General features: G+C 30.0%; 1 protein-coding gene across 3 annotated transcripts in view; it reads left to right on the top strand.

Moving 5' to 3' along the window:
• The window catches only part of LOC107436122 (uncharacterized), a 38,579-nt gene that overhangs the window by 3,785 nt on the left and 19,561 nt on the right, over nt 1-15,233 (top strand). For 2 of the 3 annotated variants that reach the window (XM_043044750.2, XM_071187114.1), the window contains exon 3: nt 7,614-14,294. In XM_043044750.2, coding sequence (XP_042900684.1) covers nt 7,614-14,294 — 6,681 coding nt within the window. Of the gene's footprint in view, nt 1-1,118; nt 1,351-7,613; nt 14,295-15,233 lie in introns of those variants that run through there. The other variant, XM_043044751.2, reaches the window with a different exon arrangement.

Genomic DNA, 15,233 nt, shown 5'->3' with positions numbered 1-15,233 from the left:
GTTTAATTTTGCTTGTGACATCAGAAGAGCGTGGTATTCAATATTGTTTATTCACAGATTTCATACCTTTCAGTTATGGTATTCTTTAGTTAGATTACTTTTTATATATAATTTAATTATACAAAAATTTTGTTTATATTTGTTCAAAGAAATAAAAAGAGAGAAAAAAGATTACATCAAGTACTTCTCCCTCCTCCAGCACGGGGTGAAACGGATTGTGAAGGAAAATTAATTAAAAATAACCTATTGATCATGGGGCAAGAAGTTACCAATGTACCAATGTTTAAAAAATGATAGTACATTTATCGTTTTAAACCATGTTTACATAATTGGCAACCACTTTAAGTTTGAAAAGAAATCGCAGCTGCAATATAAATATATATATTGAAAGGAGTACTTCCTCATTCCGCCAAGACATATGATTCAGATTGAAAAGGTAAGATCACTCAAAACATATACGTTAACAAATGTTTAATTACACTAAATTAAGACACTATTAACCTGAATTTAAATATATACTAACTATAGTTGTAATTTTTACAAGTATGTGCCTCATATCTTAGTAATAGAGTTATCACAAGAAGTTACAATACAGAAGTAAAAAAAAAAGTACCTGACTACACACTCCTGAAATCTCAGTTTCCGTGGTTGAGCAGTAACATGAACCGATTTCCCTTTTAAGTTAAAATTTAAATATTTTTAAATAGATAAAAAAATTTTAACCTAGAAAACTGTATGGAATTAAAAATAACATGGAATATAATTCGAAGACGTTTTTTTAAAAAAATATCTTCGACAATTAAATACGAAAAGTATTAAAAAAGAAGTAAATATGGTTGTCCGAGATGAGGAAGAGAGAGGGCTAGGACATGAAACCGGTCTTCTCCCCAGATGGTCGAGCGTTGCGATCGCGAATTGTTTTAATTTATTTTTCTTTCAAAGCAGCGATGAACTAGCAGACTGTTTTAAATTATATTGTCTGAACTATATTTCACCATTTTCCATAAAAAAAAAACTTGTGCTACCGAAAAAAAGGAAGTAAGTTCTTCCTTTTTTCAAAGCTTTACAAAATGTTTACACAGTGGCGCCCTCAAACCTAGTTGATCTTCATTCTTCTCCACTTGGAATAATTTTTTGCGCTGACCGTAACTGTAAATCTTTGTTTTCAGTTCTTGTTTTTGAAGTGTTTTGTGTCGATTTATGGAAATCATAAAATTATTCATTTTACGAAAACTTTTTACGATGTCGAAACAATTTTATTTATTAATGTTGAATTTAAAGTGTTTATTTTTGTACCAGCACGAAAACTTTTCTCTTAAGCGTGAAACGTTCTAATATAAATTTTGTCCGGTAAGTTATAATTTGTTTGATTTTTGATATCCGATATTACACCAATGAAAATCAAAACATGCTATTACTTTTCCGTATTGTGATTTTGTTTTACTGTTTTATATATTTCAGGTGCTTCTCCACTTTTCCTTTAAGTTGAATTTTCTCCTATTAATTTTCTATTATTATTAAGAAATCAATGTTACTTGAAATTAAGTTTTTAATAGTTGACTGTTTTATGTTACAACCTGTTTTTTTTTCTTCTGTGTTGTCTAGTTTTCTAGAAAAAGAATTATAAATTTATATTTTATCAATTTTAAGTTATCTACCTATTTTTTGCATACTTTTCTTGTTAAATGTATTACAAATTTGATAATGCTAATTTTAATAACAATTAATTTGTTAAGTCCAAAGTTATTACTTTTTTTTATTGATTGTTCTGAAATCCGCAATTCGAATTTCGTTTGTCATATTAATATCCCTGTTTTTTAAAAAATCGCGAGAGTATCAGGAATAATTGAGCAATATAAGACATGAAGTAAATTGGGCAATGTAAGACATCGATAAGACCCTAAAAAGTTATCAAAACATGACGTAAATTTACGACGGAATCTGCGCGAGATGTGAGCAATAAAGGTGAAGATTTAAATGCGTAAACTAAAATTTCCATGTGTAATATATTACAATTGGGATATTTCCGTAATTCGCAGTGCTCAATTGTATATTTAATTAATAATGCAATGATTCTATAAATTTTTTTGGTTGTTATTGCCTTTGATTTCCACATAATTTCTAAATTCGATATTTTTAATATAATATTTATTGCAACTACTGAATCTGAAAACAAAATAAGAATTTACTAATATCCGCTTTGAAATATCTGATTTGCATGATTTCGCTTTTGATCCTTTTTTCGGTAGTTACTATTACAGATGCACCAAGTGCAGAAAAGGTCAAAAAAGGAAGCGCGAAAAGATTATTCTATTGGCATGACAGCCCTTTGTGGGCCAGAGCCTTCCCTTAAACCTTCCTCCTTTCTGCTCTTTTCTTTGCAATTGTTCTCCAGTTAGTAATGCTTAGGATTTTAAAATCTTTTTCCACACAGTCAAGCCAAATGATCTTACTTCAAGATCTTAAGTGTCAAGGAAGAAGGGTCCATTCGACTGGTGTGACCTGTAAGCACACGAGGGGGGGGATCAAAATTAGGTATATTAACAAAACAAATAAGTAAATTCAAATGTATTCAAAATATTTATGAATGGATTTTATTTAAAAAGCTCTTTTTGAAGATCTCGTAAATAGATAGACAACCTCTCATGTCACAGCCAGAGTCCACTGAAGATGATGCTATCAATGATTGAGTTTTAAAGTTTAACTAGAAAAAAAAGTTATTTTAGAAACATCTCAAACAAATCAACCTCTCATTTCTTAAAGTAAATTAATTTTTGTGATATAAAATTAAATGCAAACCTAAGTAAAATTTATAATCGTTGATTTATTTAAAATAGTTTTATCATTCATAATTGATAAATTTGTTTTTATAGATAATTATATCAGTGGGGTCCATATTTATTGACTCTAAATTTTATTCATCGATTCGGTTTTTGTGACGCCAACACAAGTGGCATTTCTGCATCATGAAAACGACACTCTGTAAAATAAAAATCTTTTGCGAAATATCGTGTACCTTCGTGTATTTTGAAGTAAATGGAAGTAACCCCTAAGAAAAACCAACCTCCATTAACGACCATTTCATCGTGGAACAGGGAGTGGTCCCTCCTGAGACATTTCGCTGTATTATTTATTTCTATTTTAACGCAGTGATATAATATAATTTTAAAGATATAAACTAAACTAAACTCAGTGGCGCGACAGCCCATAGAGGGCCAAAGCCTACTGTGCCCATCTCAGTTTTCTTAACCTTGGGCTCTGGGGTGCAGGAGCAGATGTTCCGGTTAGGTGGTCTGCCGAACGCGAAACCCCAGTGTTTAGCTCCCAAGCATGCTTGGTACTGATTTATCGATCCACTGAAGGAATGAAAGGCTGGGTCAACCTTGCCCTGCCCAAGGATGGAACCCAGGACCTGTGGCACGGGAGTGCTACCGCTCAGCCACCGGGCGTCAATTTTAAAGATATAGTTATTATTTATTTTTTATAATATTTCAAATATGATAATGTTTATTATTTTTAACAATTTATAAAAGCTCCCATGGTTATTTTTCAAAACTTAAATCACTTAACATTTTCTCCTTTGAAATTTTTTTTTTTTAAATAAAATTATAAAATATTTTAAAGCATTTTTTACTACACAGTATTTAAATTTTTGTGCTGTTTCGTATTCTCAATGTCATAAAAATGAATCAAGCATTAATTGTTTATCAATTCAGGTGAAACATAAACTCTACAAATGAAATAAACATTTGATTTGATGCATCATCTTCTCTTGCCTAATTCAACAAAGCAAATTCAGGTCAAAAGGCAAAGACACTATCCAACTGTAAGCTGAAACATAGGCCTATGAATCACTTGATTGATGTTGATTCAATCGTTGGTTTACATATTCTTATCATTTGTTTTTTTCTTTAAAGTATTGCAACATGCAAATTTCAAATTGCATCTATGAGTAAACATTATTTTACGTACTTGATATGTAATAATTCTAAGGTTTAATTCAAAATTTAGGGATAATATTTTATTGAAAATCTTGATATTTTAAAAGTCATGAGGAAATCTAACAAATAACTGGAGGGAAAAAAAATCAAAATATCACATGTATTTTTAGATATCACAAATCTTCTCGTAGTTTTGTAAATCTCATTCTTTATTAAACTGAAGTGTTGTGTCACGCAAATTTCAAATTGCACTTTTGAGCAATCACTTTTTCCTGGGCTCGATTTATGGCAATTATGATCAAATAATATTTCTACTTTAAAAAAAATAAAAAATTTTATATAACAGGGATAATTACAAAAGAAAATTCAGAAAACAGTTTTTTTCAGGTGAGCAAAATTTTGGGTAAATAGGGTGAAAGTTTATGAAGTTATCAATTTACGTTGTTTTAAAAAACATTATTTGTTGTTTCATTATCTTATACAATGAAAAGTTTAACAATCCAATGCCAAGTATGATGAAGTTCTGTTGTTACGTAATCTAAAGCTTAAAATGGTCCCAAAAAGACCCTTAAGTTTGAGATTATATTGCAAGGGGTTCACAAAAACTGAGCTTGTCCCTAATTTACTTCTGTCAAGAATATTTAGCGCATTCAATACTTATTGTTTTTTTCATTTCTAATATTAAGAATATTGAACTAAATTACAAATTTTAGTAGAAAATCGAGTAGTTCATTAGTTTACATTTGTGATGCAAATAAGTTTGCTAAATTTGTTACACATTTTCCTCAATTTAGTGGGACAGATGATTGTACTCCGGAAAAAATCCGGATTTTTCGCTAACCATGATCCGGAAATTTTCGGAAGTCCAGAAGCTTACAGAAATCATCAATTGCATTTATGTTTAAAAATTCTTATAATTATGTATTAAAATTATTATTATTTTTTTTAAATTACTAGATTATTAGAACTAGAGTTTATACTTGGCATCTCTTTAATTTGTAAATGTTTTTTCGGGTAGAAATATAAAATGTGATTAGATAAAAATAAACTAATACATAATTATTAATTTAAATTATGCTGCACATAATTTATTTAGAATTTCACTTTGTGAAAATATCAATGATTTAAATTTATAAAGACATTAATTTTTGGAAATACGTCGTTAATGATTTTATACAGGAAATTTTCAGGATTTTTGAGCTGGGCTCACAATTACCCCTGGTATGATAAGTAATTATTAATCTTGTAAATGTTTTTGTTGCATTTATACATAATTTTTATTTAAATCAAAAAAATACCCCTTATAATTTATTAAAATTAGAGTTTAACTAATTATATCTTGAAGTAAACTTTTTTTTTGCATAATTAAATATTGTAATTATTAATTTTAAAAAAAATTGGATGAGCAACTTGATATTGAATATATTCAAAAAAAATTTTTATGGTGGCTTATAAAATCAAGAATCTTTGCCAGAAACTAGTTATTTTATCATGATTTTGTAAATGTTTTTTGAATTTTATTAGTAATTATATCTAGGAAGAACTTTCATCAAAAGAAATAATTTTTTTTTAATTAATGATCCTATCCTGATTAGGATTTTCTTTTGTATGAGTAACTATTTAAATTTTTTTTCAATTACTTAAAAAGTATTTTAAAGGTGTTTGTTTTGTGTTAAAAAAATTTAGCTATGCAACTTTTCTTCTTTTTCAGGCTCTCTAATTTTTTTTTTAAATTCATTAAAAAATAAGAAATTTTTTTTTTTTTTTTTNTTTTTTTTTTTTTTTTGAACTGATGGCAGAAACACTTTTAAATGATAAAAATAAGAATGGTGCTTTTACTGCAATTTTACTTTCACCCAGCAATCGATGAATTTAGTTTTTGTCCAAGCAATTCTAGTTGCAATGGTTAAATAATATGACTATTGCCAATAATATTTATTATTATTTTAATTCCGTCTTTTTTTTCTTTGCTTTATTAAGCCTAATGAGTTTTGCTGTCCAATACAAAAAAGAGGCATTTTTGAGCATGGAAAGTGTCTTGAAATATGAAGAAGTGCTGGCATATTGAGGGGCAGACTAGTTCCAGAGATACTTGACATTCTTGTCAACATGCTCCTCAAGAAAGTCAGCAAGTTCAATATAATGCAGACGTGCCTGTTGAAAGTAGTTCCAGTCAGTAGCCTGAAGCACAAATTTGCATTAGCCGTAGAGATTGCGAATAATTATAAGATAGATATTAAAATTTATATTATTTTATAGATTTTTCTTTTCCATATTCATTCTTCTCAAATAACCGCAGTGGTGTTATTTGGCAACATTTTAGTCAAATAATGCTAATACTATTACACTTTTGTTTTTGTGTATTTATATATTTATTTATTTTTAATTTTGATCTTGTAGTTAAAATGTGAACTTTTATTTATTTATTCAAATGTTCATTTTTGATATTAATAAAAATTAGGTTCATGAAATTAATTTCATAAAAGAAGCAGTCTCACTCTTTTTTTAATCTGGTAACTCCATTATTTGACTGTTCATTATACTGTTTCATTATTTTACCGTATTCTGGGTGTTTCAAAACAACTTAAGTGAAAGGTCGATGCAGAGATTTCGGTATTAGTTACACTTATATTAGTTGTACTACATATGAGGCTGACAGTTTTTGTCTCAATTGCATCAGTATTCCATGGAATGGCACACCCTCTCTCTTTGTGACTCCTTGTTCCTATGTGATTTTTTATATTTTTCTATGTCTGTTTTGTCTTTCATTTTGGCTAGATTTTTTGGAAGCAGTCTGCATAAGTATGATTTAAACATATACAGTCGAACTCGTTTATAACGAGCACAAAGGGACCGTAACAAGTACTCGTTAAATCTGAGTGCTCGTAATAAACGGGTACTTAAGGCAGGCGGGCAACCAGAAGAGGGGGGGAGGCTAGGGAGGTCAAATGATTCAATTTACTTAAAATTTCATTAATACTTACTTACTTTAATTACATTAATTAATTTAATCGCGTTTTTTTTTATTTCGCACCCATTTCTTATCATTTTGAAAAAAGATAAGAATAGAAAGATGAGAAAAAAGATTGCAAGACAGAAAAATATTGCTCGCTAAAACCGGGTCTTGCTCATTAAAAGCGACTTCTGTTCCATAGACTTAACATTGATCCAACCAAATATTCTCGTTTCCCTCGGTAAATCCGAGCTCTTTATAAACGAGTTCGACTGTAATTTCTAATTAAGAACAAGAAGGTTTTACCCTGCTTATGATTATTTTATTTTAATTTTAAAAGTGTTTGTTTTAATCTAACAATAATTTTTTAGTGTAGTTTTTTTTTATTTTTTTATTATCTAATGTTGTATGAAAATATTAGAAAAATTCTCAGTCTTCTGTTTCAGATTGAACTTTTTGACAAAAATAATTTACTTAGGTAATGAAGACAAGATCTTGGCAATAATTTTTAGATTCTAATTCTCCTGTTCTAAATTTATAATATAAATTATTTCTTAACAAAAGTATTTAGATTAGTGACTTTATTGTTAGACCAATTGGATTACTTCTAGTTTCTTCTCTATCCTAAAAAAATTGTAGTCTTAAATATTTTGTTTGTTACAATCAGTTTAATAATTCTAATTTCTGGATATTAATCATGACTATCTTTTGTTCATTAGATGGAGCAGAATCTTAAAAAAAAGGAAACTCTACCGGATAGAGATGATTTAAGTTTTCCTGTTTCATTAAGTGATGTTGTTAAAACAGAGGATAGTGATCACAACCATCTTGCTGTATCAACATTCCTGCCAGAACCAAATAAAACCTATGCAGCCTGTAAAAAAGACTCTGATACTGAGAAATTTCGCCAAAGTCTTAAATATCAGGATAAGGAAAGCTATGTGTCACAAAGAGACCACAAAATAGGTATTGGTCTTTTTAATACTGACGAGATTGAAGATTTGCCACCAAGACATAGAAAGAAAGTTGTTTCCGTCTATGAGAAATTAAGAGCATATGAAGAATATTTACTAGATGAGAAGTCTAAGGCTAATGATCCAAATATACTACCACCTCCAGATTTATCTAATGATCATGATAATGTTTGTTTAGTAACTAAATCAACAGAAAACAAAAGGAACTCTCCCATTTCAAATAAACTAAAGCTGAAAGAAACTCTAAAACATTCACGTAAAAATAAATACACAGAGTCAAAAAGCGATAAATTTAGTGATAACCATGTAAATAATGCATCAAAACCTAAGTGTACAAGTAATAAGTTCGAGAATATGAGTCAAAAAAATTCTCAGACGAGGGTGAAAACACAAATTTTTGAATCCCATGAGATGTCTACAAAAAATTATAATACTGATAATAGCTTAGTTTCTGTTGATAACAGTGTACAATCAGTACATCCCAAGCATAAATGTCTAGTAAAAGACTCTGTAACTGGTTCTGACATCAGGCAGTGTTCTGAAACTCAAAAAGAGTATAAAAAAGATGTTGAGCAAACTGTAAAATTACCAATACCTAAATCACCGAGAAAACAAAACAATCATAATTTTCATGCAAATCATGCTTATAATCCATCAAACCAACATATCACACAAAATAAAAATTTTAATTTAAAAGATCATGAAAATACTCATAGTAAATTAAAAGTGAGCAGAAATGTTAATTATCTAGGTGACAGTAAATCAAATCTTAAGCAAAACGACCTCAATAAAACTCTGAAATCTGAATCAGAACATTCTGTTGATGAAACAAATCTAACTCTAGTTAATTATCAAAAAACTAAGAATGAAAAAATTAAAAAAGACAAAAGCAATTTATCAAATGAAGCTGATTCAAATGTAAACTTTCCTCATTATGAGAAAAATAATCAAATGTGTAGCGAGACATTTTATTCAAGTGCTAACTCACAAGATGATAAAACTAATAATCAGAAAACAAAAAAGTATCCACCTAAAGAAAGTGGCTATCATAAAGAAGCTTACCATAAATTTGATTATGATAATACTAGCTTATCAAGAACAAATAAAAATAGTGCTAATACTGAAAAAAGAAAAAAGAACCGCTATGACAGTGACCATTTTAGTGATAGTTGCTCCATTACATCAAATAACTTATCTGTTCGAAATTTTTCCGAAGATTTAAAAAATGATAACACTAGCTTATCACGAGCAAATAAAAATAGTGCCAATACTGAAAAAAGAAATAGGAGCCGTTATGACAGTGACCATTTTAGTGATAGTTGCTCCATCACATCAAATAATAACTTATCTATTCGGAATTTTTCCAAAGATTTTAAAAATGATAACACTAGTTTATCACGAACAAATAAAAATAGTACAAATACTGAAAAAAGAAATGGAAGAAGCTATGACAGTGACCATTTTAGTGATATTTGCTCCATTACATCAAATGACTTATCTGTTCAGAATTTTTCCAAAGGATTTAAAAATACTCATCACAAATCCTGCGAAACCGCTGAGATTAGTGAGGGGGGAAATTCTGAAGGTATTTTTGATCCTTCTGAAAGAAAACCTTACTTTTCATCAACATTTAGGAATAAAAATAATCAAACGTGTAATAGTAAAATAGATACTTCAGATGAAAGTAGAATAGAAAAATACAAAGAAGGACCGCAATTGGGTAGTAAAAAGTATTATGGGGGAAAAAATGTGACCTCTCCTAATAGAAACAATTCTCTAGATAGTTCTAGTGATAACGTCCACAGGAAACAATCATTTAATAGGACTAAAAATTTAAATACTGAGTCTGATTCAGTGTTTGATTGTAATGCTCCTCCAAGAAAGCCCCATAATAAACAAAGACAATATAAAGGCAATAGATCTTACATTCAAGAAAGCTTAAATGAAACTGCAGCGAACTTAGACTTAAGTAATGTTATAAATAAAGAATTTTCAAGCTATTTATCAAATACTTCTGTATCTACATTAATCGACAAAAATTTCAATTGTATGTATGACAATAAAGAGCAGTTTTCAATGAGCCATACTCCGCAAAAGGAGAGAGATATCCATTCGCAATTTGCAAGTTGTTCTCAGTCTGGCAGGGAAAATGATAGAATTTATTCTAGAGAAGAAAAAAGAATTGATGCCTCTAAAATGCCACAAGTAAAAGATATAGGATTTTTCGTACATATCACAGTATCTGAGGATCCTAAAGAATTAGATTCGTGGGAGTTATTTTTCAAAAAACATTTAGGGTTCATGAACTTTGATGTCTTTAGGTGTTGTGATTTTGCTGAATCTTTAATTCTTCAGTTTGAAACTAATGAAGATGCTTTGAAAGCTCATTGGCTACTCTATAAATTAAAACGTAGGAACAGGAATATTTCTGACCGTCATATCAAATCACTGAGTTCAGTGAAGAAACATCTGGTGAGACCTTGTTTGTGTGAGAATGTCTTAATTGAGCACTGTGATAAGTATTTTGATGAATTTGCCTATAAATATATCTCTACTCATAAAACTAAAATGGATATAATTATAGATAAATTAAATTCGTTAACTTTAAAGAAGTCCGGTAATACCTCTAACGAGGAATATTTGAGTTTAAAAGATGCTTTTGATACCTTCAAAGCTATGGAGACAGTTTTTAATAATTATGTTAGAAAAGCTAAAGACTTGGCAAGGCAGTGTTCTGTGTCTGAGACAGGATCTGCTGAATTGAAAAAACTTAAGCTCAATTTTAGTAGAGAATGTAATTCTTTTGAAAGAGGCTTGCCAATATATTCTCAAAAAGATGTTATTCTCAATGCCATTAAAAACTATCCAGTATCTGTTATTGTTGCCGAAACTGGGTCAGGAAAAAGCACTCAGTTGACTCAATACCTCCTGCAAACTTCGTTTGCCGATAATGGTTCAATTATTATTTGCACTCAACCACGAAAAATAGCTGCAGTCAGCATTACTAAATTTGTATGTACTCAGGTAGGATCTTCAGTTGGAAACGAAGTGGGATATGATGTTGGAATAGAAAAGAAGTTTGGTGATTCAACTAAGATTATTTATATGACTGATTACGCTTTATTGAGGAAGTGTTTACGAAATAGAAATCTGAAAAAAGTATCGTGTGTCATCATTGATGAAGCCCACGAAAGAACTCTTTATACAGATTTATTGCTTGGCTTGTTGAAGCAGTGTTTAGGGTTTAGGCAAGATTTGAGAATCATTATAACATCAGCGACTATAAATCCATCTGTATTTGTTAAGTATTTCAATCTTCCGGACGGTGCCGTTATAAATGTGCCTGGGCGTGCTTACCCTGTTGAAGTAATTTGGTCTAAACATAATGTAAATGAAGAAAATATGTACGTAAAGGAATGTGTCAGAACAGCTGTTAGGGTGCACCAAAGAGAATCGAAAGGGGATGTTCTTGTATTTTTGTCATCACCAGCAGAAATTGATGAAGCTATTTTATTGTTTGAAGAAATGTGTCCTGAAAATAGCATGCCAGAGCTAATGAGTTTGCATGGCAAGTCTGATATAAAAGATCAAATGCTTGTTTTTGAAACTAGTACTAATGATAAACGTAGAATAATTTTTGCTACTAACGCTGCTGAGACTTCATTGACTATTCCTGGAATTAAATACGTTATTGATAGTGGAATGGCTAAAGAGATGATATTTTACCCTGAAAAAAATAAAAGTTGCTTGATGCCTACTTTAATTAATAAAAGTTCTGCCGAACAACGAAAAGGTAGAGCTGGACGTACTCAACCTGGAGTCTGTTATCGTTTATATTCTAAAAAAGATTTTGAAAATATGCCTGAGCGAGCTCTCCCAGAGTTGCTGAAAACAGATTTACTTAATGCATTATTGAAAGTTTATGAATTTGGTATTAAACCCAGTAGTTTCGATTTTGTTGAATCTCCCTCTAGAGAAGCCATAACAAAATCAATTGATTCATTGGAGGTTTTAGAATTGATTGAAAATAATGATTTAACTAAATTAGGAAAACAAGTTGTTCAGCTTTCTATAGAACCTAGACTTGCTAAATTTATTCTATTAGGTGTTGAATCTGGCATGGGTCATGAAGCTGCTATAATTGCAGCTCTAGTTTCTGAAGCGGGAAGAATATTTTTGAGATTTGATGACAACAAGGAAAAATCTGATCAAAAGAAAAAAAGCTTTTGTCAAAAAAGTGGTGATCTATGTACCTTTTTAGAAATCTATAAAAGATGGCTAGAAGTGTCCCAAACAGATAGATTTAACTGGTGTGTTTCAAACTATGTAAGCTTCAAAGCATTAAGCTCTGCTCGCAAGACTGTCAAAGAAATTTTATTCACTCTGCGACAAGACCTTGGTATCAAAGTATCAAGTCGATATAATAACTTATCTTTTAAAAATAATTTTGAAATAATTCTTTTTAGCAGCTTTATTGAAAATTTATGTATATATTCAGGACATCCTTCCCTTGGGTATCAGTCTCCCAACTTCAAAGAATCATTATTTATTCATCCATCCTCATCATTGAAATACCTCAGAATAGTACCTCCTAAATTTCTTGTATATACAGTTTTTATGGAAACTTCAAGAAATTATATCCTCGATGTTACACCCTTAAAAGAAGAAACAGTTAATAAGGCATTTTCGAAAGGTAATTATGCATTAGCTGTGGAGGATCTAAAACGGCTGCAAATTCCACCTATAACTTTGGGACCTTTTGGAGAAAAAATTCTGTATCGTCACATTTTAGGTAAAGGTGGCTCTGTAATTAATAATATTGAGTATCTGTTAGAAAAATTAACTAAAAATAGAAATTTTAGAATTGATATTTGTAGAGACAAAGGATTGGTTATTATTCATGTTGAGGAAAAATTTCATGAAAGAGTGTCTAATTTTATTCAAGACATAGTGAATGATGCAAGAGAGGAAATGGCAAAAGAGGCTGATGTCATCAAGATGGATGATGGATTTTATTACTATTGTTTATCGACAGGTGGATTGATTCATGATATTGTAATGCCTGGAGAATTTCGTGAGATTACGATTGAGCCCATCAATCAAAGATCAATAAGTGAGTTAGAATCTATTTTGAGACAATTTGGTCCTGTACAGAATCTTGAGAAAAAAAGCTTGAAATATAAGCATAGTATTAATGTGACTTATTTAACTGTTTCTGATGCCCAAAATGCTCTCAAATGTTTAAATAAAAAAAATGTTGCAGGTGTTAAAGTTCAAAATATTGTTCCAAAACTCAATAAATCTTCTAAGCCTTTATATAAATTGAAGTTTACATGGCCTCGTTTGCTTGCAAAAGGTACCGGTTCCATACTTTTCTCCTCTGCTGAGGATCGTGTGATGGTTTCTGGAAAATTGTCTACCAAATCTTTGTATGTTGATAACAATCGTATCAGTGTGACACCCTCTCAAAATGATCTCTGCCTTAACTTGAAAAATATACCTCAATCAGCAAATGAAAGATTGCTGCAAGAAAAGATATCCGAAGCACTTCCTGATTTCTTAAGGGAACTTGTAAAATGTGTTGAAATAAATCGACAAGATTCTTTAGCTGTTTCAAAAAATGATATCATTAAGATTAAAGACCAACTGTCCCAGAGCCTAAGTAGGTTCACTCCACCGAGTAAAGTTGCCATTGACGTTGTGTACCCAACATCTACTTCCAAAAATTATGAAGCATTTGCTTATTTTGAGTGTGATGAAGATGGGAGTACTGCTTTTCAGCAATTGCGTGGTAAGTTGAAGCTTAACAATATTCAAGTTGATATTTTGGAGATATTGGAGTCACAGGTCGAATGCAAAGAACATGTATATCATTTTCTACGGAGGGATATACAAACTGTTATCACAAAACATGAAGGAAAGGTTAAAGTAACAAAATTGTCTAATTCTCTCGAAGATAAAGTTGCTATTCAATTTTCTTGCAGAAGTCATGAAAAACTAAAAACCGTAAATAAAGAGATTTTAAGTCTGGTACGTGATCGTAAAGTAGAATGCCGTCATAACAAAAAATATTTTTATCTCTTCACTGATAGTGGCGAAAAAATATTAAATGCAATCCAGGCTCGGACAAAAACTCTTATCGAACGTGACACTGATAACAAGGTTGTTTTTATATATGGTCAAAGTAAAATGAGTTATACGGCTGAGGCAGAAATTCATTCGTTCTTTGAAACTGCAAAGTTACTCAAGACAAAGATCTATGATCTAAAAAGTTCGCATATACCACCAGGATTTTTGAAGGAACTTTATTCTAGATATGGATTTGATTTGTATGGCTTAATCACGAAATTTGATTTAAAAACAGCAAACATTGATATGAAATTTGGTAATCTTACAGTTGAAGGTGAAGTTCGCAACATTAGAAAAGTAAGTTTTTTTTTTTATCCTCAATTAAATGTTTATTTTTGATTACATTTTTTTTTAAATGTCATAGGGAAAAAATCATGTTTTGTAGCAATCACTTTCTCTTATAACTTAATGAAATTGAAATGAACTGTTTTGAAAGTATTATCTTAAAGTTTATTCTATTTCTCTTTTCAATCAAATTCAGTTATTTAATTGCAAAAGTTTAACAAGAAATACCATTTTTGTTCTGTTTGGAAAATAATATGGTGATGTCATTAAAATAAAAATAATTTTTTTTAAATTAGTTTTTTTTTTATTTAATTATGTAAATAAATATTGATTTTTTTAAATTCTTCTCTTGATTGTTCTCTTTTAGATGTGCTTTTTTAAAAATAGTAACTGATTGAGAATAATAATTATTTTGGGTTATAAAATCACAAAAGAATGTAGAAACTAAAAAATAATAAAATTGAATGACAGTTTTTGCGAAGTAAAAATAATATTAACTCATAAAGTTGCCGTAAGGTTTTAATGCTTCCATTATCATCCTTATGTCATAGAGTCATTAAAATAAGAAAATTACCAGAAAATCAAAATATCATAAATACTTTTAACACTTTGTGTTTATGTACCTGTGTCTTTTGGCTCTAAAATGTCATTTGTCAATTGCGGTCCTAATGTCTAACTCTATTCAGGGAGGAGAGCTCAATTTATGAAAATTCTGTCTTTAGTCTATTTCGACTTCTGTACAATAAAAGTGTAAACAGAATCACGTCAGCAAAGTTATCCGAAAAGAACTGCAAAACAATTCCTGAAGTTGGTGAGCGACAGTGAACACAACCTCTGATGTATTCAAAATAAAGCATAAAAGAATTTAGAGTAAAAATTTAAGGTATTTAATAAAATTCAGGTAAAGTGTGTGGTCGCATCGAGTTCAGATTATGAAGCGATTTCATAAGA

Source organism: Parasteatoda tepidariorum, chromosome 10, assembly GCF_043381705.1.
Source record: "Parasteatoda tepidariorum isolate YZ-2023 chromosome 10, CAS_Ptep_4.0, whole genome shotgun sequence".
In the NCBI taxonomy this organism is placed as follows: domain Eukaryota; kingdom Metazoa; phylum Arthropoda; class Arachnida; order Araneae; family Theridiidae; genus Parasteatoda; species Parasteatoda tepidariorum.
Note: the sequence above shows the minus strand (reverse complement) of the source record. Positions and strands in the feature narration are given on the sequence as shown.